We start from the raw sequence: 24,971 nt of genomic DNA, 5'->3' as shown, positions 1-24,971 counted from the left end.
TTAGTGACCCCAAGGAGCCACAGTGGCCATAGTTCTTTGACCATAGGCAACATTCATGTATTTTACGGGCAGAATGGAGAATGTCAGATAAGTCAGATTTTTTTTTTTTTTTTTTTTTTTTTTTTTTTTTTTACTGCTTTGGATTCTTACGTTGCTTCTAGTCTTGCTGCTACAAACAGTGCTACATTGAATATTCTGGTATACGCATTTTTGTGATCATGTGCTTGTATATCTGTAGAGCAAATTACTAGATATGAAATTGTTGGGTCAAAGAGTGTTTGCATTTAGAAACTTGATAGCTATTGCCATATTGCCTCCGTAGAGCTTGTACCAGTATACACTTGATGTATTAGAGTATATACATCACTCTTTTCCCACACCTTTACCAACCTAGTATAGTATCGAACTCTTCGCTCTTTGCCCATCTTACTCCCTTATTGGTGAAAACACGTGTGTCTAGAGTCCCCAAGATCACCACCAGGTTTGATGATTTGCTAAGAGGACTCACAGAACTCACCATATAGTTGCACTTTTATGATAGTTGGCTTATTTAAGTATACAAGTTAATTTACATTTTGGTCTACTTTATAAAATTAGCATCATTTACTTTGTGGCATGAGTTAACCATATCAGCAAGTTTAAGATTTTTGTTTTCTAGTTTTAGCTTTTGGAAAATGTTAGATATTAAAAAAAAAAAAATCACAATAGAGTGAACATTGTCAGTGTGTCCAAATTTGAAAGTTGTCTTTTAACTTAAAGCTAAGTTTAGTCTCTGAATTGTGAGGTTGATTTTAACAGTGGAGAATATTTATATTTAATACTTTAGATGGCGACTATCAAAAAGAAATAGGATCATGGCAGCAGATGATGACAATGGTGATGGAACAAGTTTATTTGATGTCTTTTCTGGTAAGAGCTCATTTTAATTGTCTTTCTAAGTTTACTTATTTAATTACAAAGTCATTTAGTTATTCTCATTGAAAACACTGTCATTATCAACTTTTTCTCCCCACACATAAATGAATTTAATACAATAAAAATGCTTGACAAATAGAAAGTGCTTAGTAAGTGAGAACTTTCTTATTATTGTATGCTTTCAGGCCTCTTACATTGGCTTTGCCAATGTAAGCAGTAATGATTTTTATTGTTACATCAAAAAATATATGGGGAATTCCCTGGTGGTCCAGTGGTTAGGACTCCGTGCTTTCACTTTTTCATTGCCTGGGCCTGGGTTTGATCCCTGGTTGGAGAACTAAGATCCTACAAGCCGTGAGCTGGGGGGGCAGGGGGCGGGGGAAAAATATATAAATATATATATTTAAATACGTATATAGACAATATATACATATATATAATATGTATACATGAATGATAGGTATTTGTGACTCTTGAAGTTAATACTTCCAGTAAATGCAGTGGTACTTGTTTATTGTTCAGGGAAAAATTGACAGTCACAAATAGATGATAAGTTTGAAAGAGCGAAGACCTGGTAGTAAAATAAGCTCATAAAATGGAAATATTTTTAATAATATACAGAATTTAAACTTCCAAATCCTGACATAACATTTATCTAGTTCTATTGTCTTAATTATAATTATGCTATGACAATCATTAAATTTTTTGAGAATACAGTTGTATATTTATTGATCAGAATTATGCTTACTATGGTATAGAATGAAAAGGGCAGTTGTAAAACACGTCTAGTAGAATTCCATTTTTGCTTAAAATGTATGGGTTTTTTTGTTTTGTTTTGTTTTTTAATAAATTTATTTATTTATTTATTTTTAGCTGTATTGGGTCTTTGTTGCTGTGTGTGGGCTTTTCTCTAGTTGCGGTGAGTTGGGGCTACTCTTCGTTGCAGTGTGTGGGCTTCTCATTGCGGTGGCTTCTCTTGTTGTGGAACACTGGCTCTAGGCGCATGGGCTTCAGTAGTTGTGGCTCACGGGCTCTAGAGTGCAGGCTCAGTAGTTGTGGCGCATGGGCTTAGTTGCTCCGCGGCACGTGGGATCTTCCCGGGCCAGGGCTCGAACCTGTGTTCCCTGCATTGGCAGGCGGATTCTCAACCACTGCGCCTCCAGGCAAGCCCAAAATATATGTTTTAAAATATTAATATCCATAGACATGGAAGGATTCACATGAAATATGGCCATCATAACCACTCTGGATAGTGTTATTTTTTTTTTTTGGTGTTATTTAATTATTTTTTGCTGATGTGGTTTCAAATTGTTATGCTGCTATGTATTTTTCTTATGATGTTTTTTCTTTGAAAAATTCTCAACCAACAGAAAAATGGGAAGAATAATATAATGACCACCTTTACTTTTCACCTAGATTCACAAATGGTTAACTTTTTTTTTTTTTTTTAATAAATTTATTTATTTTATTTTTGGCTGCATTGGGTCTTCGTTGCTGTGCATGGGCTTTCTCTAGTTGCGGCGAGCGGGGGCTACTCTTCGTTGCAGTGCGCGGGCTTCTCCTTGTGGTGGCTTCTCTTGTTGTGGAGCACGGGCTCTAGGCACTGGGCTTCAGTAGTTGTGACGCACAGGCTTAGTTGCTCCGTGGCATGTGGGATCTTCTCAGACCAGGGCTTGAACCCGTGTCCCCTGCATTGGCAGGCGGATTCTTAACCACTGTGCCCCCAGGGAAGTCCCACAAATGGTTAACTGTTATCACACCTGTAACTCTTGTTTTGAAGGACAAAACTATATTGTTAATCTCATTTGCTGGAAATAACTGTTTTCATTTCTACATATTGCTCTCTCTCAAGTTCCTGTCCACATGCATACATTTTTTTGATAGTCATACACACAGTGGACATTTTACTTTTTACCAGTTAACATGATTTCACAAAAATTTTTATTCCTGTAACATTTTCATGCTTGTCTTTTATTATATTTGTAATTTCAAACTTACAGAAAAGTTACAAGAATAAGAACATGCAAAGAATCCTTTACCTGGTTTCCTGCAAACTTAACACTCGTTAATATTTTATGCCAGTGGCTTTAACATTGTGCACATACTTTTTTCTTTAAACACGCACACACACACACACAATTTTTTCCTGACCCATTTGATACTAAGTTGTATACATTATGGTCCTTTACCTCCAAATACTTCAGTGGGTATGTCACAAGAAAAAGTTGGTTTTCTTACATAAGAACAGCATAATTATCAATTTCAGTAAATTTAACACTAATACTGTAATTTTATTTAATCTACCATCTTTATACCAGTTTTACCAGTTAACCCAATAATGTCCTTTATTATTGTGATTGGATTTAGATCTATCATTTTATTTTATTTTTACAAATTAATTAATTAATTAATTTTTGGTTGCGTTCAGTCTTCATTGCTGCATGCGGGCTTTCTCTAGTTGAGGCGAGGGGAGCTACTCTTCGTTGCAGTGCTCAGGCTTCCCATTGCGGTGGCTTCTCTTGTTGCAGATCGTGTGGGCTCTAGGCGTGTGGGCTTCAGTAGTTGTGGTACGCGGGCTCAGTAGTTGTGGCTCATAGGCTCTAGAGCGCAGGCTCAGTAGTTGTGGCGCACGGGCTTAGTTGCTCCGCGGCATGTGGGATCTTCCCAGACCAGGGCTTGAACCCGTGTCCCCTGCATGGGCAGGTGGATTCTTAACTACCGCGCCACCTGGGAAGTCCCTCTGTCATTTTAAAATTTTAGTTTGTCTCCTCAGTTTTTGTTCTCTCTGATTTTCTTGCCTTCTTTCAAATATTATTTGAATATATTTTAGAATTCCATTCTAATTTATATATTAGGTTTTTGGCTACACCTTTGCATTATTTTTTACAATTGGTTTCTGAAGGGATTGCAATATACATCTTTAACATTTTGCAGTCTACTTATTTAAATGTAAGAATCTTTTTATGTAAGTTGTATAATCTTGTACATATTGTTGCGTTTAAACTCCATCCATCCCTTTATGTTAAAGATGTCGTGAACCCCTTGATACAGTGCTGTAATTTTTATTTTAAACTGTTGTATGTATCTTAAAGAAATCAAGAGGAGTTAAAAGCAATTAAGATGAAATATTAGTCTTTTATATTTACTCAGTTATTTACCATTTTTGTCCTTCTAGGATCTAGTATCATTTTCCTCCCCATTGTCTCTTTTCTTCTGGGACTCCAGATATATAGTATGTGAGAACTTTTGATATACTATAAGTTAGTAAGATTGTTCTCTCTCTCTTTTTTTAATCTTTTTCTCTCTGTTTTTCCATTTGAGTAATTTATTGATCTATCTTCAAGCTCACTGGCTTTTCTGTTGAAGTTTTTACGTTAGGTATTGTACTTTCAGTTTTAGAATTTTCATTTGTTTCTTGTAGTTGTTTTTATGTCTCAACCAAGATTTCCAGTGAGTAATTTTGCATTGCATTCTGGACATTGTAAATGTTATATTATAGAGACATTGTATTCTGTTATATTCCTCTGAAAAGTGCTGGTGTTTTTAATTTTAGCAGGTACTTATCTTGACTGAACTTAATCTTCTGTCTTCCCTGTGGTGAACAGCAGCTGAAATCTCTGTTCAGCTTTCTTTAGCTTTAGCTGGACTTTTGGGAGTTCTAACCTTTACATGTGTATAATTTGGGGGTCATTCAGATTTGGGTACAATTTGAGGAGTCCTCTCTGTGGCACTCTGGATTTCCTCTTTCTAGTTGCTGTTACCACCCCCAAGGTTTTTTCTCTGTTTCTTTAAGCTATCAGGACTAGAAGTTTCCATCTGAGTTTTCACTGCCAAGTGTGGCCCCAGCTAGAGCCTATCGTTCCACAAAACCTTGTAATAAAAGGGGGATAGGGAATTCATGCAGCGCTGTTTTCTTCTTTCAGGTGTCATCTCTCCAGTTTTTGCCTGCTTTAGATTGCTCTTTAGTTCTTCAGATTGCTTTTTTTTTTAATTTTTTCTTTTTTTAATTTAGGTACAATTTATATATAACATTATAGTAGTTTCAGATGTACAATGTAATAATTCCATGTTTGTATATATTGCAAAAATCACCACAATAAGTCTAGTGGTAGAGCGTTGACTGCAGATAGCTTTTAATATTTTGTTTAGAGTTTATAGTTTTTGCAGGAAGATTGTTCTGATAGAAACTATTCTGCTATTATTGGAGTTGTAACCTTCTTACTAGTGTGGGTTTTTTTTCTTCTTTTTTTTCTTTCTTTTTTTTAATATTTGAATTTTATTTTACTTTATTTTTTTATACAGCAGGTTCTTATTAGTTATCAATTTTATACATACTGGTGTATATATGTTAATCCCGATCTCCCAGTTCATCCCACCACCACCCCCCCTACACCCGCCCCTGCTAGCTTGTTTTTGAAAGTGAGTTTTTAAGTCTAAACCTGTGTTCTAAGATGTGTGTGTTTATAAGGATGTACAAAAGCTTCTAAACAATTTTATTTTTTGACACTGGACTAATAAAGTCTTTCTTTTTCTGGTCCTTCAGAGCCAGAATAGAAAAACTCCACTAAGTGCATAGAGTCAGTTTTAACTAGTCTTTGATTTTTTTTTGCAGCTTCTCCTCTTAAAAATAATGATGAAGGTTCTTTGGACATATATGCTGGGTTGGACAGTGCTGTTTCTGGTATGTAAATTCTATAATAAAATACTTTCATTTTGTTTGGTCAGTCTGTTGGAAGTGTTTATTTTGTTGTTATCAATTCCTGGAGTAACTCATAGCTCCTCAACAATCTGCCTTTTCTTTGAAATCATTATACTCAGGTAATTATTTTTTTGCCCAAAGCTTGGTCAATAAAATAAACTAGCCCTTAGGTTTGTTTTTCATCTAGGTCTCAGATTTAATTGGACCTTCTATAAAAATATTTTGTACCATTGAAAATGAAACTGATGGTGGTTTCTACATATATTACCACACATACTGTCACAGGCTACATGATATTAGAACTTTTGAAAAGGGTAGTTACTATAAATATTTTCAAATGTATCAGTAGGAGTGTGATATGCCGAGAGTCTAATGACCTGTCCAAATGAGAAAACCTTTCTGTAATAAAATCTTCCAAAGCTTCAAACAAATGTGATCCTTACACCTGATTTGTTGACAGATTTGTTTTAGGTAAATTGGTTTTCCATTTCTAATCTGTGAAATCAGTATAGATTTGAATGAAATGCAAGAGATGGAGAACTGTAGAGCCCTTTGGGTAGAGGTAGACAGTACATCAAAAAGCTTAACACATGTATTTTCCTTTTTTCCCCAGCTTTATTGAGCTATAATTGACATATAACATTAAGTAAGTTTAAGATGTACAGTATATTGATTTTTATACACTTAAATATTGCAAAATGATTACCACCATAGCATTAGCTAATACCTGCATAGCATCACATGATTACCATCTCTTTAAGATCTAGCCTCTTAGCAACTTTTGATCATATAATGTAGTCTTATTAACTGTAATCACTATGCTGTACATTAGATCCCCAGAATTTATTTGTCTTACAGCTGGAAGTTTGTACTCTTTGATCAACATCTCCTCTTTTCCCCCACCCCCAGCCCTTGGTAACTATCGTTTCAGTGTCTGTTTCTATGCATTTGGATTTTTTAGATGCCACATGTGATATTGTATAGTATTTGTCTTTCTCTCTCTGACTTATTTCACTTAGCATAATGCCCTCAAGGTTCATCCATGCTGTCGCAAATGGCAGGGTGTCCTTTTTCATGGCTGAATAATATTCCATTATATATTTATATATGCACATATATTTACACACACGCACATGTATACATACATATATGCACCCACATATACCACATGTTTATTCCTTTATCTGTTGGTGGACACCTAGGTTGTTTCCATATCTTAGCTATTGTGAATAATAACTGCAGTGAACAGAGGAGTGCAGATATCTGAGATTCAGTTTTTATTTCCTTTGAATATATACCCAGAACTGGGGTTGCTGGATCATATGATAGTTCTATTTTTAATTTTTTGAGGAACTTCTATACTGTTTTTGATGGTAGCTGTACCATTTTAGATTCCCACCAACAGTGTTCAAGGGTTCCCTTTTTTCCACATCTTCGCTAATACTTATCTGTTGTATTTTTGATGATAGCCATTCTGATAAGTGTGAGATGATACCTCATTGTGGTTTTGATTTGCATTTCTCTGATGATTTGTGATGTTAAGTACCTTTTCATGTTCCTGTTGGCCATTTATGTCTTCTTTGGAAAAATGTCTATTCAGTTCCTCTGCCCATTTTTTAGTTTTTTGTGTTGAGTTGTGTGAATTCTTTATATATTTTGGATATTAACTTCTAATCAGATATATATGTATATAAAAATTGCAAGCATTTTCTCCCGTTCCGTAAGTTGTCTTTTTATTTTGTTAATGATTTCCTTTGCTCTGTAGAAAGAAGCCTTTTAATTTGATGTAGTCCCACTTGTTTATTTTTGCTTTTGCCTTTGCTCTTGGTGTCAAATTCAGAAAATTATTGCCAAGACCGATGTCCAGAAACTTACCCCCTATATATTTTTTTTCTAGGCATTTTATGGTTTCAGGTTTTTAAAAAAAATTTTTATTGACATATAGTTGATTTATAATGTCGTGTTAGTTTCAAGTGTACAGTAAAGTGGTTCAGTTATACATGTATATATATTCTTTTTTTATGTTACTTATTTATTTTGGTCACGTCACGCTGCTTGCGGGATCTTAGTTCCATGACCAGGGATTCAACCCATGCCTCCTGCAGTGGAAGTGCGAAGTTCTAACCACTGGACCGCCAGGGCATTCCCAACATTCTTTACCATGATAGGTTATTACAAGATATTAAGTATGGTTGCAGGTTTTAAATTCACGTCTTTAACTCATTTCGAGTTGATTCTTGTGTGTGCTGTAAGATAAGGGTCCAGTTTCATTCTTTTGCTTGTGGCTGTCCAGTTTTCCCAACGTCATTTATTGAAGAGACTACCCTTTCCCCGTTGTATATTCTTGGCTCTTTTGTCATAAATTATGACCATATATACCTGGGTTTATTTCTGGGCTTTCTGTTCTGTTCCATTGATCTATATGTCTGTTTTTATGCCAATAAAATACAGTTTTGATTACTATAGTGTTACAGTTTGAAACCAGGAAGTGTCGTGCCTCCAGCTTTGATCTTCTTTCTCAAGGTTGCTGTGGTCATTCAGTCTTGTGGTTCCATACACATTTTAGGGTTGTTTCTCCTATTTCTGTGAAAAATGCCATTGGAGATTTGACAGGGATTTCATTGAATCTGGAAATACATATTTTAATGTAAGGTTTTTCTGTTTGTCTGTTCTAGACAGTGCTACCAAATCGTCTGTACCATCCAGAAATTGTTTGGATTTATACGAAGAAATCCTGACTGAAGAAGGAACTGCAAAGGAGGCAACATATAATGATGTATGGCTTACCAGAATTTTGAAGGACAGTTACTGTGCTCTTCTGTGGCTCCTGAAATGCAGACATCAGCTTACTATTGAATAGACATTCTGTGTTTGGGAAGCAGCTCTTAGACTAAAAGAATATTTAAGTCAGTTTCTGCCTTCAGATTTGCTTTTTAAAACAATGTTTTCTGGATGCTTGCCTAAATTTAGTTATAATTTTGCTTGATTGAATTTAAGTGTCTGACTATATAAAATCTCAACAGGCAACCAGTGTGATAAAATATTTTATTTTTTCATGATTTATACGAAGTTATAATTTGTTCCAAGACTTCATGCAAACAAATTTCTTTCTACCTTATTTGAATTTTAAATTTTGGAGATTGAATGTGAAACTAAAGAAAATACATTATTGGTAGGCCCAACTTTAAAAACAAGTAATCTAACTAAATATCTGTTAGTAGAAATAGACCTCATATATACCCTTATTTGTGGGTTGATTTGCAAAGTTTTAAATATTTTGAAATGTCATTTAAGCTAAGAAAATAATTTAGAATGATGCTTGATCTTTTTATATCTTACAGTTGCAGGTAGAATATGGAAAATGTCAGCTGCAAATGAAAGAGCTGATGAAAAAGTTTAAGGAAATACAGACACAGGTAGAATTATAATGAATATTTTATTTTTGCCTTGTTAGCTTTTTTTAAATAAATTTATTTAATTAATTAATTTATTTATTTTTGGCTGTGTTGGGTCTTCGTTGCTGCGCGGGCTTTCTCTAGTTGCAACGAGCAGGGGCTACTCTTCGTTGCGGTGCGCGGGCTTCTCATTGCGGTGGCTTCTCTTGTTGCGGAGCACGGGCTCTAGGCGTGCAGGCTCAGTAGTTGTGGCTTGTGGGCTCTAGAGCGCAGGCTCAGTAGTTGTGGCGCACGGGCTTAGTTGCTCTGTGGCATGTGGGATCTTCCCAGACCAGGGCTCAAACCCGTGTTCCCTGCATTCGCAGGTGGATTCTTAACCACTGTGCCACCAGGGAAGTCCCCGCCTTATCAGCTTTTTAAACCAAAATTTAATAAAATTTTTTGTTAAAATTAAAATGCTAAAGTGTTGGCAGGTTGTAAGGAAACTTTTTAAAAAATATTAAATGAAAGAGCAAATCTGGCAAAACATGCATTATTTCCAGTGTCAATGAAACTGATAAAGGAAAACTGCTTGATTTGTTAAATGATACTGACAAATGATCTGCTAGACTAATTAACAGTTAAATAATAGAGAATTCTTAGAGATTGTATCAGGTGGTTTAAAAGAGAATGGTTTGAGGAGTGAAGCTTTAGAATGGCTGTTGGGGAAAAATGGTGATGCCTTAACAATTTTTGCCAGAGAGACATTTTTTGTGATCATGCTGCAAAGTCAGGAATGTCCTGTCTTGTTCTGATTTTTATTTTTTGGTAAAGTTGTTTCTCTTCCTTCACCCTCTCTCCCAAAGAGCCAGTCAATCCTCAATTCATTCTTTGTTCACCTGAGAATTAGTACATTGTTGCAAGTTAAACCTCCTGTTGTTAAATATAATAAAAATTTTATCATCTTCAAAATAATGACCCATTTTCAAAATAATGACTCTTTTTCTTGTTATTTATTGGTTTTTCTTTTTTTTTTTTTTTTTTTTTAATTCAGACAGAAAGTCACAAAAATTATACTCATCCTCATCAGTTCACTCAGTCCCATGTAATTAATTTTTTTTTATCTTGATCTTTTGTTAGCACTTTTATGAGTTCATCAGTTTTTCATTAGAGTTCTGAAAATGCTTATTCATTCAGTTCAGCAGTACAGTCAGTTACCAGAAACCTGTACTTGTCAGAGTCTTTTCCATGAATTTCTTGAAGATGAAACCCTTTTATAGGAACATATTTGCAAAATCATCAGAGTACACCCAGAACTGTCTGTAAATGACAAAAGACTTAAAAATGACCATGGTTAAAGATTTGATGAAAGTTCATAATAATGCAGTTGACAAGAAAATTAGTTATTTCTGAGATATACATTTTAAAGTAATAACTAGGATTATTACTTATAACATTATACCAGAACATATAAGATTTTTAGAAGTTTCCTGTAATGTCTGAAACATTTATATTAACATATTTCCATACAAATACAAATATAAGATTTTTAGAAATTTCATGTAATGTCTGAAACATTTATATTAACATATTTCCATACATATTTCCATACAAATACAAATATAAGATTTTTAGAAATTTCATGTAATGTCTGAAACATTTATATTAACATATTTCCATACATATTTCCATACAAATACAAATATAAGATTTTTAGAAACTTCATGTAATGTCTGAAACATTTATATTAACATATTTCCATACAAATAACCCAATGAAAGTTGAGTATTAGTTGTTTTGTTTGTTTGTTTATACTGCAGGTTCTTATTAGGCATCAGTTTTATACACATCAGTGTATACATGTCAATCCCAATCGCCCAATTCAGCACACCACCATCCCCACCTCACCGCCGTTTTCCCCCCTTGGTGTCCATATGTCCATTCTCTACATCTGCGTCTCAACTTCTGCCCTGCAAACTGGCTCATCTGTACCATTTTTCTAGGTTCCACATACATGCATTAATATACGATATTTGTTTTTCTCTTTCTGACTTACTTCACTCTGTATGACAGTCTCTAGATCCATCCACGTCTCAACAAATGACTCAATTTCGTTCCTTTTTATGGCTGAGTAATATTCCATTGTATATATGTACCACAACTTCTTTATCCATTCGTCTGTTGATGGGCATTTAGGTTGCTTCCATGACCTGGCTATTGTAAATAGTGCTGCAATGAACATTCGGGTGCATGTGTCTTTTTGAATTACGGTTTTCTCTGGGTATATGCCCAGTAGTGGGATTGCTGGGTCATATGGTAATTCTATTTTTAGTTTTTTAAGGAACCTCCATATTGTTCTCCATAGTGGCTGTATTAATTTACATTCCCACCAACAGTGCAAGAGGGTTCCCTTTTCTCCACACCCTCTCCAGCATTTGTTGTTTGTAGATTTTCTGATGATGCCCATTCTAACAGGAGTGAGGTGATACCTCATTGTAGTTTTGATTTGCATTTCTCTAATAATTAGTGATGTTGAGCATCTTTTCATGTGCTTCGTGGCCGTCTGTATGTCTTCTTTGGAGAAATGTCTATTTAGGTCTTCTGCCCATTTTTGGATTGGGGTGTTTGTTTCTTTGATATTGAGCTGAATGAGCTGTTTATATATTTTGGAGATTATTCCTTTGTCCGTTGATTCATTTGCAAATATTTTCTCCCATTGTGAGGGTTGTCTTTTGGTCTTGTTTATGGTTTCCTTTGCTGTGCAAAAGCTTTGAAGTTTCATTAGGTCCCACTTGTTTATTTTTGTTTTTATTTCCATTACTCTAGGAGGTGGATCAAAAAAGATCTTGCTGTGATTTATGTCAAAGAGTGTTCTTCCTATGTTTTCCTCTAAGAGTTTTATAGTGTCCAGTCTTACATTTAGGTCTCTAATCCATTTTGAGTTTATTTTTGTGTATGGTGTTAGGGAGTATTCTAATTTCATTCTTTTACATGTAGCTGTCCAGTTTTCCCAGCACCACTTATTGAAGAGACTGTCTTTTCTCCATTGTATATCTTTGCCTCCTTTGTCATAGATTAGTTGACCATAGGTGCGTGGGTTAATCTCTGGGCTTTCTATCTTGTTCCATTGATCTATGTTTCTGTTTTTGTGCCAGTACCATATTGTCTTGATTACTGTAGCTTTGTAGTATAGTCTGAAGTCAGGGAGTCTGATTCCTCCAGCTCCATTTTTTTGCCTCAAGACTGCTTTGGCTATTCGGGGTCTTTTGTGTCTCCATACAAATTTTAAGATGATTTGTTCTAGTTCCGTAAAAAATGCCATTGGTAATTTGATAGGGATTGCATTGAATCTGTAGATTGCTTTGGGTAGTATACTCATTTTCACAATGTTGATTCTTCCAATCCAAGAACATGGTATATCTCTCCATCTGTTGGTATCATCTTTAATTTCTTTCATCAGTGTCTTATAGTTTTCTGCATACAGGTCTTTTGTCTCCCTAGGTAGGTTTATTCCTAGGTATTTTATTCTTTTTGTTGCAATGGTAAATGGGAGTGTTTCCATAATTTCTCTTTCAGATTTTTCATCATTAGTGTATAGGAATGCAAGAGATTTCTGTGCATTAATTTTGTAACCTGCAACTTTACCATATTCATTAATTAGCTCTAGCAGTTTTCTGGTGGCAGTTTTAGGATTCTCTATGTATAGTATCATGTCATCCGCAAACAGTGACAGTTTTACTTCTTCTTTTCCGATTTGGATTCCTTTTATTTCTTTTTCTTCTCTGATTGCCGTGGCTAGGACTTCCAGAACTATGTTGAATAATAGTGGTGAGAGTGGACATCCTTGTCTCGTTCCTGATCTTAGAGGAAATGCTTTCAGTTTTTCACCATTGAGAATGATGTTTGCTGTGGGTTTGTCATATATGGCCTTTATTATGTTGAGGTAGGTTCCCTCTATGCCCACTTTCTGGAGAGTTTTTATCAGAAATGGGTGTTGAATTTTGTCAAAAGCTTTTTCTGCATCTATTGAGATGATCATATGGTTTTTATTCTTCAATTTGTTAATATGGTGTATCACATTGATTGATTTGCGTATATTGAAGAATCCTTGCATCCCTGGGATAAATCCCACTTGATCGTGGTGTATGATCCTTTTAATGTGTTGTTAGATTCTGTTTGCTAGTATTTTGTTGAGGATTTTTGCATCTATATTCATCAGTGATATTGGTCTGTAATTTTCTTTTTTTGTAGTGTCTTTGTCTGGTTTTGGGATCAGGGTGATGGTGGCCTCATAGAATGAGTTTTTAATTTTTTTTTTTGTTTTTTTTTTGGCTTTTTGGTTTTTCATTTTGATCCCTCTTTTAAGTAGTTTCACTTTAAATAGCTTTTCTTTGGTGCCAGTTTTCTTCTTTGAATCTCAGCTTCCCCATTTGTATAGTGAGCATCACTGTACTCCTCCGAAGACTATCTTGAGAATTGCATAAGATAAAATATGTGATGCGTGGCATGTAATTAGCATTCAGTAATCAATAACTGTTATAAATAGTTTAATAATCCTGTCGATATATACTTTATTAAATGTATTTTATGATGTTTAGAATTTCAGCTTAAAAAATGAAAACCAATCTCTTAAGAAAAACATCTCAGCACTTATCAAAACTGCCAGAGTGGAAATAAACCGCAAAGATGAAGAAATAAATAATCTTCACCAAAGGTATGATTGAGGGATATGGATCTGTTTGTAAATTACATGAGTATTGATAGGTGGAATATTTTTAACTTTGGAAAGCTAATGAAAATCATGTATTTTATTAAATATTTAAGGTTTTACTGAAAGTAAGTGACTAATATTCTAATGGTATATTATCGTAATGATATCTATATGATTATTAATAGAATATTGCCACATACCTCTCTGAATATATTCAGTTTTGTAATACACTGGGATCTTGCTCTGATATCCTTTGGTCCTGAGAAGATGGTGGTGTATGTCATGGGTTCTTCTAGGCGCCCATCAAATTACTAAAATATCAGGAGGATGTTTGTGTCATATACTGTTAACAGACAACCCTTAAAAATCTGTCAATTATATATTCTTTTTTAAAATATATATATATATATATTCTAAGAAAACATTTACTTATTTATTTATTTTGGCTGCACCAGCTCTTAGTTGCGGCACATGGGATCTTTTTAGTTGCGGTATGTGGACTTCTTAGTTGTGGCATGTGGGCTTCTTAGTTGAGGCATGTGGACTCTTAGTTGTGGCATGCATGTGGGATCTAGTTCCCCGACCAGGGATCGAACCTGGGCTCCCTGCATTGGGAGGGTGGAGTCTTACCCACTGGGCCACCAGTGAAGTCCCTCAATTATATGTTCTTTTCCCTCTTAAATGGATTTTCTACTTAATTTCTCTCTCTCCCTCTTTTGGTTAGGGGCAGTATTTGGCTCCAGAGAATTTCATATCTCTCCTCCCCTTGATAGTCAAACCTCCAAAAACAGTTATCTAAACGTGCTGTCTCCATTTCCCCACTTCCCATTTCTACACACTCTTGAACCCATTCTACTCTGATCTCTTCCTCCAAAACAGCTGTGACTACCACTAAATTCATCAAATAGTTTGACTTCTCATTTTAACTTGTCTTTATACACTATTTGACATAGTTGACCCTCTTTTCTTGAAATAGTTTCTCCCTTGGGGTTTCATGATTCTTAGTTTTCTTCCTAACTTGAGATTTATTTTTCTGTACTTGGCTAAGTTGGAATTCCTTAAAGCTCAAAACTATGTCCTTTCCTTTCTCTATCAGTATTTTCTTATGATGTAATCTTACTTGTACTAGTCAGTTCCATTTATATGTAGATACTACTTCACATCTGTACAAAATTTTCAAAATTACCTCATCCACAACAGAATTTAAGATTGAACCCCTTCCATTGTTCCTAGCTCAGTGGATTCCCCATCATTTATTCAGCTGTGCAAGCTAGAGTGACTGAGGGGTGGAATGGCCATTTAATTTATTGCCCAAACCAGGGTACTTTTGAGAGTAGAAGGAGGGGCTATTAATAATTACACTGACATTGCTTGGCAAACTGGGACATATAGTCACCCTGCATAGGAGTCATCATTGACACTTAGCTCTTGGTCATCCTTCAGATCCAAATTCATTACCATGTCCTTTTGACTTATGTCTTTATGATCTCTCAGGTTGTTCATTTCTCTTCCATTTCTGCTGTTGTTGCTGCCCGTCAACTCTTCATCTGAACTGGCAGTAGTCTTTGTGCTCAAAACTCTGCATCCGCTCTTGCTCTTTCCAGCCTGTGATTTCTCACTTCTCGATATTAAAGCCATGGGATGCTTTGTAAAGCACAACTCTGGACATCTGTCACAGAACCACCCCATCCCACCCCTTTTCTTTCTTTCTTTTTTTAAAAATGATATATTTATTTATTTATTTTTGGCTGCGCCAAGCAGCTTGCAGGATCTTAGTTCCCCCACCAGGGTTTGAACCCAGACCCCAGGAATGAAATGAGAAGCTGGGGAAAGCTTCTCATCCTAACCACTGGACCGTCAGGGAATTCCCCCACCCCTTTTCTTGATTAAAACACATCAGTGGCTTCTCATCATTCTTAGGATAAAAGATCATAAATCTTAACTTGGTCCACAGAGCTCTTCACAATATGGTCCCAAACTACTTTTCAGGCCTTGTTTTCAGTGTTTGCCTTTGCCTAGGTATCGTAGCTCTAGTGTATCTCCTGCATTCTTTCAGTTTGTTGGGTGTACCATGAGCTCTGAGTTGCATGAACTGTTTCCACTCCGTGAAATGCTCCTCTCCTCCACCTGCTAAATACCTTCTCATCTTCAGGTCTCGACATAAGCATCGTTTTCATGCGGGACATTTGTCTGTTCTCACTGACTAGGTCCAATCTCTTTTTTGTAACTTCATTTACACTTGCAGTTTAAAAAATCATGAATGGGATCACTTAGTGTTCTTCTCTTCCACTAAACTGTAAACTTCATGGGAGCAGGAACCATGTCTTTGTGTCCTCACCATTTATTGAGTATCTACCATGTGCAATTAATGTTTAAAGAGTGAAAGAAGATAATCCTGTGTGTGGACCATATGATATTATAAAGCATTTTAGGCCTTTTGAAAATAAAGATGGTTGTGTATATTTACTAATCTAAATCCCACAAGGGGCAACAAGTATAAGATTGATTCCTGAAGTGTTGGGGAAATTTTATATATATTTGAATCTTTTAGGGGAGGGGTATAATGTTTGAATAGAGTGAAAATTCAGAGAAACTGGGTGAATAAATGATGTGTTATTTCATTAGATTGTTATACGTGGTAATATTGATACATTATCTAATAAATATTCTGTCAAATATTTGCACTTTTTCTTTGTGAGCTTCAGCTCGTACTCTAATGGTAAATGTTTATCATTTTGCTGAAAGTTCATTTTTAATAGAAAGAATGGAAATATTGATATAAGATAAAAATTTTAAAGTGTAAATTCTGGAAAGTGTTTAATGCGGAGGTTTATTTTAAAATAAAACTTTTGGGACTTCCCTGGCGGTCCAGTGGTTAAGACTCCACGCTTCCACTGCAGGGGCACAGGTTCCATCCCTGGTCGGGGAACTAGGATCCTGCATGTTACATGGCGCGGCCAAATAACAACAATAACAACAACACAAAATAAAACAAAACTTTTGATAGTATTTTATTTAGTGTGGAGTTACGTTAAATGTGTATTACGAGCTCTGTGGGCTAGAACTATCTTTTAGGACCTTACATTTTAATAAGTATGACGTATGTTACACGTGTATGTGCTTTGTTGAATGTGAGTCCTTTGTTGGATAAATTTATTGCAGACATCTTCTCCCATTCTGTGACTTGTCTGTCACTCTCTTTATTGTGTCTTGTGAGGAATAAAAGTTCTAAATTTTAGTGAAATTAAGTCAGTTTTTGGTTTTTTTTTTTTATGGTTAATGCTTTTGTGTTCACATTTTCCCAGTTGTCTCAAAGGTATCTCCTCATGTTTATTTTTTTGAGTTTATTTATTAGTTTACTAGGACTGCCATAACAGAGTACCACAAACTGGGTGGCCTAAATAACAGAAATTTGTTATCTCACAGTTATGGAGGCCAGAAGTCCAAGATCAAGGTGTCAGTATGATTGATGCCTTCTGCGGGCTGTGTGATGGGTCTGCTCCAGGCCTCTCCTTGGCTTGTAGATGGTCGCCTTCTTCTGTGTCTTTCATAAAGTCTTTCCTCTATACATATCTCTGTCCAAATTTCCCTTTTTTATAAGGACACTAGTCATATTGGATAAGGGTCCACCCTAATGAACTCACTTTAACTTGATTATCTCCAAAGACCCTGTCTCCAAATAAGGTCACTAGTTTGAGGTACTGGGGATTAAATTTTGAGGAGATGCAGTTCAGCCCGTAACAAGATCCACATAAGGTCTACACATTGCCTTAAGTTGTATGTCTCCTGTGTCCTCTTGTTTTATAAAAATCTTCCCTTATTCCTGAGACTTTTAAGTTTTGATGTTCTCTACACACTTAGTACTGATTAGGCATAGATTTATGGAAATTCAGGGAAGTTATAGAAGTTCAGGAAGATGGCTATATTATTACAAAAAGCTAAAATGAGCTATTTACATTTTATTTTTAGGAAAACTGCCAGTTTTCTGAAAACCTTGGGAGTTATTTTAAACAATAAATACATAGCATTCCTCTAGGAAAGAATCACAATTCTATATTCCTTTTTCTTTTTGCACAGTATGTAACAATTTAAGATGGCTATTGATGCTTTGGGTTTTACTGTGGGGTTGTATGTGAAACAGAAAACTAGGATAGGGAGCTACATAGAGTCATATTTTGATCGTCTCTGTTCTCCAGCAAGGTTTCACTTTCCCTTATGTTTCAGTTGGGCTAGAGTGAAGGCAAGAAAATAATGTCACTTGTTCTAAAAGAAGTGAATTTGTGGTTAGTTAGAGAGTTGTGCACCTGTAGTGAAGGAAATCTGAAAGACATTGGCAAGTGCTGGGCTAGAACTGAGAGGTCCTCCAGGCTTTGTTTGAGCAAAGCAAATGAAAGAGAGTTCCTTGTTTTAAAAACTGGCTCATTTAGTTGGAAGCTGGTAAATTCTTACTACTCATGCTTTTATACAAAGTAAAATTAGTTTTGCCAGTATGTGGGCCCCCCAGTTTTAAAGTGTATCACATGTGATTAAACCTTGGATTATTAAAAAGGAATTAACTTTGTTTTTTTGGTGTTAATTTCTATTTCTCAATAGATTGTCTGAGTTTCCACATCTTCGAAATACTCATAAAACTTCAAGGATACCAGATATAGTTAAAACAAAAGGTCTTAAATCCAGATCTCTCCATTTGGATGATTGTTCAAAGACTGATCACAGAGTGAAAAGTGATGTTTCTAAAGATGTACATTATAGCACTTCACTGCCATACCTCGAAAAGGAAGGAAAATCACATTTTGAAAAAAAAGGCACTTCACATTTGCCTACACCTATTGAAAAACACTCCACCAATGGCATGTGGTCACGTTCCCATTATCAGGTTGGTGAGGGTAGTTCCAATGAGGATCACAGAAGAGGGAGGAAAGATAGTAGACATAACCAGTACTGCAGAGTGACTGACAGAATACGAAAAGACTTGAACACTAGCTGTGGTGATGGTGAACCGAGGAACACAGAGGCCAGTCAGAGGCTACAAGGACGTCCTGAGAAATATAGTAAAGGTGAACCAAAGGCTGAAAGCAAAAATTCAAAGTTTAAAAGTAACACAGATTTGGATTATAAAAATGAACACAGTAGCTCTTCTTGGGAGAAAGAAAGCTCTAGAGACAGGTCACACACTCGACTAGAATCTCAAAGTGACAAAAAACTCGAAAGACAAAGTGAAAGATCACAAAATATAAATAGAAAAGAACTTAAATCACAAGACAAAGAAGAAAGGAAAGTTGATCAAAAACCTAAATCAGTAGTAAAAGACCAGGATCATTGGAAAAGATCTGAACGAGCATTGCTTCCTTATCCCAAGAAGGAACTAGCAAAATCTTCTCATAATTCAAGTAAATACCATCCAGAAGAGAGAAGAGGCCGGGAAGATTGTAAAAGAGACAGGGCTGTAAATAATCATAGTTTTCAAGAAGGAAGATGTCCGTCCTCTCTTTCAACCAATAGAACTCACAAACATGTTGACTCCAAGGAAGTTGATGCTGTGCACCAATGGGAAAATGCACCTTTAAGGGTAGAAAGGCATAGAACTGAAGATAAGCGGAAAAGAGAACAAGAGGGCAAAGAAGAAAATAGGCATATGAGAAATGAAAAAAGAGTACCTGCAGAACATCTGCAGAAGACAAACAAAGAGACTAAGAAAACCGCTACAGATTTAAAGAGACAGAATGAGCCAAAAAACGGTAATGGTGAAGTCTCTAATAATGATGTTTCTGAAGGAGTGGATAATAAAGAGCCAGCAGTTAAAGCTGAGAATGGTTCAAATGAAACACAAAACAAAGACTTAAAGTTAAGCTTTATGGAAAAATTGAACCTAACTCTTTCTCCTGCTAAAAAGCAGCCTGTTTCTCAGGAAAATCAGCATAAAATAACCGATACTCCCAAATCTAGTGACATATGTGACTTGGAGTGCTTGGTGCAGGCTAAAAATGTGACATGTATTCCCTCTGTCAGTGAACATACCACAGAGGAAACCAAATCAGAGTTATTGGAACCAAAGGATGCTCTTACAGCAGCATCTAAACCCAGGACCAGTGTTTCAGAAAGGAAAATAGAAGAAGAAAATAGTTTGTTCATTAAATCTGTTGCGAATACTGTGCATTGTGAAATGCCCATTTGTGGCACAGAGATTTCCTTCTCAGCATCTGTGGAAATGCAACAAACAGAATCCTTGTTTCCATCATCAACAGAAATGGAACAGACCATTAATGATGCCAGGGCAGCAGTTCCTGTGGTAATGGACACAGTACAAACAAATGTTTCTCAAAACTTTGGTTTGGAATTGGATACCAAAAGAAACGATGACTTAAATTCTTGTAGTATTTCCGAAGATACAGAAATGAAGGAGGCTTTTTCAACCAAAGTGACCAAATCCAATGAAAGCATTTTGCAGCCTTCAATTGAAGAAGCTGGCATTTTGCCAACAGTCGTTTCAGAAGATGGTAAACCAAACCTTGAGCCTTCTCTTGTAGATGCACCACTGGTTGAGAGTAAGTCTTGTCACTTGGAGCCTTGCTTACCTAAAGAGACTCCAGAATCTTCACTTCAGCAGACTGAGTTAACGGACCACAGAATGGAAACTGGTGAAGCAAACTCAGTATATCATGATGATGAGAACTCAGTTCTGAGCATTGACCTTAATCAGCTGAGACCTATTCCAGAAGCCATCAGTCCTCTGAATAGTCCTGTGAGACCTGTAGCAAAAGTTCTTAGACTGGAAAGGTCATCTCGAGTTCCATTATATAATAACAGTCATAAAGGTAATAATTTATATTATCTCCTATAACTTATATTTTTGTGAGAGTGTAGAATATGTCAGCAAGATGAATCAGTGCTTTTAATTTATTTATTGATATTTATTTTTAAAATTTTTATTGGCGTATAGTTGATTTACAATGTTGTGTTAGTTTTAGGTGTGCAGCAAAGTGAATCAGTTATACACATACATATATCCATTCTTTTTTTTTTTAGATTCTTTTCCTGTATAGGCCATTACAGAGTATTGAGTAGAGTTCCCTGTGCTGTACAGCAGGTTCTTATTAGTTATCTATTTTATATATAGTAGTGTGCATATGTCAGTCCTAGCCTTCCAATTTATTCCTCCCTGCCCTTATCCCCTGGTAACCATAAGTTTGTTTTCTACATCTGTGACTCTACTTTTCTATTGTAAATAAATTCATTTGTACCCTTTTTTTTATATTCCACATATAAGTGGTATCATATGATATTTGTCTTTCTGTGTCTGACTTAACTTCACTCAGTATGACAATCTCTAGGTCCATCCATGTTGCTGCAAATGGCATTATTTTGTTAGTGCTTTTTATTTGATAACTTAATTATTATTCAGACCTTTGTTGTTACCTAGAAATGTACATTGAGCCTTTAGTCTAGATTTAGGTAATTCTTATTTATACAACAAAAGGGAATGGTAGAACAGATTGTTTCAAATACTCCTTGCTTGCTTTCAGGTATATTTTTGTTGTCCAAAAGCCATCATCAGATGGCATAGAGTAGGTGATGCTGCTCACATCAAGTAAAGAAACCTGAACAGTTGGTTGCTGGTTATCCAAATGACCAAACTCTATACTATCACTATTGTCAGGCACTTTCTGAGACCAGTAAAGACCAATGACATGAGTAAGCATTAGAGTAATATAGTGTAAATAGTGTAAAAGCTATTAAAATAATAAATTGTCTCAACATTTAATTTTTTGTTATATTTAGTATGGAAATGTTAAATGACAAAGACTCAGTAGTCATGTGACTATAATATGCTTTTTTTTCTTCCACAGATGTGTTTCCACCAAATTCAGCTCATTCTACCTCCAAGAGTCAGTCTGATCTCAATAAGGAAAATCAAAAGCCAATTTGCAAATCTGACAAATTTACAGAAGCAGACTCCCACAAGAATTCATCTTTAGATGAATTAGAAGAAGGAGAAATTGTAAGCGACAGTGAAAAATCTGAACCACAAAAACGTTTTGACAAAAGTACCAACCCAAGAGCTTCTGCTGAAGTGCAGAACACAAAAACTAGCCCAGGAAGTAGGAAAAGCACTGTGCATTTGGATAAAGACAATAGGAAGATATCTTCTATAAAAATCCATCAGACCAAAAGCAAATGGAATAAAAGACGAACTGAATCTAGCAGATCTTCAAAAACAGAGAAGAAAGATAGGTCAGTGAGCACTTCCAGCCTGGAAAAAATAGTTCCGATTATTGCTGCACCCTCTTCTGTCCGAGAGGTTGTGCACATGTTACGAATGATAAGAAAACATGTAAGGAAAAATTATATGAAATTCAAGGTAAAATTTTCATTAATACAGTTTCATAGAATTATTGAGTCAGCAATTTTGAGTTTTACATCACTAATTAAACACCTTGACTTATCCAAAATCTCTAAGTCAGTGACTACTTTACAGAAGAATCTCTGTGATGTTATAGAATCCAAACTTAAGCAAGTTAAAAAGAATGGCATCGTGGATCGTTTATTTGAACAGCAGCTACCAGATATGAAAAAAAAATTGTGGAAATTTGTAGATGAACAACTTGATTATTTATTTACAAAGCTTAAGAAAATCTTAGTAAAGTTTTGTGACTCCATAAACATTGGCAGTGACAGTGACGAAGGAAAACTTGAAAAGCTAAATAAAGAGAAAGCACGATATTCAAATTGTCAGAAGGGGAATGTAGGCAGCTCCAGCAAAGAAATGTTGAAGGAGAAATCCCCCAAATCAGAAGATTCTGGTTACTCTAAGTCTTTAGTAGGTTGTAAAAAATCTGAGGAAAAACGTCAAGAGCAAAATAATTCCAGTATTAACACAGTAAAGCACAACATTAAAAAAAGTACTAACACTTGCTTTGATAATATTAAGAACCCTCAATTTGAAGAGCCTTTCTTGGAACCAAACTGCCCGAGCACCCCAAAGGCAGGAAAAATGGAAGGCAGCACCATAGAGGATGCACAGACATCCCAGCACGCTGCTTTGAAGCCAGAACGCAGTTTTGAGATTCTTACTGAGCAGCAAGCATCTAGCCTTACTTTTAATTTAGTGAGTGATGCACAGATGGGAGAAATATTTAAAAGTTTGTTGCAAGGTTCTGATCTTTTGGACAACAGTGTTAACTGTAACGAAAAAAGTGAGTGGGAGTTAAAGGTACAAGGGAAACAGATGGTAGAGAGTCTTAAATGTGAATCTCTACCAGCTTGTACAACGGAAGAGCTCGTTTCAGGGGTGGTTTCTCCCTGTCCTAAGATGATTAGTGATGATAATTGGTCATTATTGTCATCTGAGAAAGGTCCATCTCTGTCTTCAGGGCTTTCATTGCCAGTTCATCCTGATGTGTTGGATGAAAATTGTATGTTTGAAGTGTCCACTAACATAGCTTTGAGTAAAGATAATGTATGTAGTTCAGAAAAGAGCAAGCCCTGTGTTTCCTCCATACTTGCTGAAGATCTAGCAGTCTCTTTAACAGTACCATCACCTCTGAAGTCAGATGGTCATCTCAGTTTCTTAAAGTCAGATGCTTCATCTAATTCAACGCCCGAAGAAGTTATTAGTGCCCATTTTAGTGAAGATGCCTTACTTGAGGAAGAGGATGCATCTGAACAGGACATTCATTTAGCCCTGGAGTCTGATAATTCAAGCAGTAAATCAAGTTGTTCTTCATCATGGACAAGCCGGTCTGTTGCTCCAGGCTTTCAGTACCACCCTAATCTACCCATGCACGCTGTCATAATGGAAAAGTCCAACGATCATTTCATTGTGAAAATACGCCGTGTGGCACCATCTACCTCCCCTAGTCATAAACAGAATATGGTAGCTGATGAGTCTTTGCCAAGAGTGGAAAAGGAAGCTGATGAAGCAGTGGAGAAAGAATATATTTCATGTCAGTACAGACTTTTTAAATCTGCGGAGGAATTGAAAATTTCCAGTAAAAATGTTGATAGCAGTAAATCAGTTCATGAGGAACAGGACTGTATGATACAAACAGAGGTTCCCGACATATATGAATTTCTTAAAGATGCTTCAGGTAAAGTGGTTCATAGTACTGAAGTAGCTGAGGAATATTTCAAGTTGCATCAAGTATGGGAACCAAAAGTATCTGAAAGCGTTGAAGAATTGCCTCCAATGGAAGAAATCCCACATTCTGTTGAGGATCATCTTCGAAACACATATATAGACCTCACAAAAGATCCAGTCACCGAGACCAAAAAGTTGGGGGAATTCGTAGAAGTAGCAGTTTTAAATATTGAGCAGTTGGGATGTTCTGGAAGCAGTGTGGATCAAAATGCTCCAGTATTAGACAATATGCAGCCTGGTACTGTAGATGCTTTTATTGATTTGACGCAAGATGTTTCAAGTGACAGTAAAAATGAAGGTAACCGTCCTGCTTTAGCTGTTGAAGACTTGGGGTGTCAGGTGATATGTGTAGATGAAGATAACTCAAAGGAAGAAAAGGTGCAAGTGGCAAACAGGCCTTTGGAATGTGTTGTTGAGGAAGGCTGTATCGATTTAACCTCGGAATCTCCCAGTTCGGGTGAAGTGAAAAAGGTTGATTTAAAATCAGAGTTGGCATCAAATTCTGATAGTTCAGAGTTGCCTGGGGCTTTGGATAATGCGCACAAAAAGAGGAAAAATCTTTCTGATCTAAATCCTTCTTCTCAGAAAAAACAGAGAAAGGAAACACACTTAACCAGTAGGGAAAAGACCAAGAAAATTACCCAAGATTCTGGTGAGAATGGTGATGCTCACCGAAAGAAAGCCAGTAAGAAAAAGGCCCCTGTAGTGACTAAAGATCACTCGTCATTAAACGAAAGCCCAGGGACTAAGGATGCATCAGCAGCATCTGCCACTTCTCTTACAAGCCTTTCTGCAAAGAATGTTATTAAAAAGAAGGGAGAAATTATAGTTTCGTGGACAAGGTAAGAATCTAATGAGACTATTAAATCACCAGGAAATTTTGAGATACCAGAAATCTGTTCTGTCGTGTCATCATAGTTTTATCCCATCTTAAAATGGGGAAAGTGATGACTTACTTCAAAAGTGGCCAAAGTTGGTAGAAGTTAAATTCTAGGATACAACCCAGCTGTACTGTAGAACAGTCTAGAGCAGTGGCTCTTAACCAGCGATGTGTACTAGCACCGTGGACAGAACTTTTCATTATGTTTTTAACTTCACTTTTCAATGAAAAAGAAAAATTCTTTTCATTTGTAA

General features: G+C 35.9%; 1 protein-coding gene across 2 annotated transcripts in view; it reads left to right on the top strand.

Annotated features, from left to right (window-relative positions):
- CASP8AP2 (caspase 8 associated protein 2) overlaps positions 1 to 24,971 on the top strand; it is a 44,111-nt gene that overhangs the window by 15,506 nt on the left and 3,634 nt on the right. Inside the window, exons 2-9 of one of the 2 annotated variants that reach the window (XM_057528126.1) lie at positions 827 to 909; positions 1,789 to 1,834; positions 5,528 to 5,596; positions 8,290 to 8,390; positions 8,956 to 9,030; positions 13,587 to 13,702; positions 18,293 to 20,514; positions 21,547 to 24,679. In XM_057528126.1, the coding sequence (XP_057384109.1) occupies positions 865 to 909; positions 1,789 to 1,834; positions 5,528 to 5,596; positions 8,290 to 8,390; positions 8,956 to 9,030; positions 13,587 to 13,702; positions 18,293 to 20,514; positions 21,547 to 24,679 (5,807 nt within the window). In that variant the 5' untranslated portion in view covers positions 827 to 864. The remainder of the gene's footprint in view (positions 1 to 826; positions 910 to 1,788; positions 1,835 to 5,527; positions 5,597 to 8,289; positions 8,391 to 8,955; positions 9,031 to 13,586; positions 13,703 to 18,292; positions 20,515 to 21,546; positions 24,680 to 24,971) is intronic. The other variant, XM_007195962.2, reaches the window with a different exon arrangement.

This window comes from Balaenoptera acutorostrata, chromosome 14, assembly GCF_949987535.1.
Source record: "Balaenoptera acutorostrata chromosome 14, mBalAcu1.1, whole genome shotgun sequence".
NCBI classification, from domain to species: Eukaryota; Metazoa; Chordata; class Mammalia; order Artiodactyla; family Balaenopteridae; genus Balaenoptera; species Balaenoptera acutorostrata.
The sequence above is the reverse complement of the archived record's forward strand: the minus strand, read 5'-3'. Positions and strand labels throughout refer to the sequence as shown.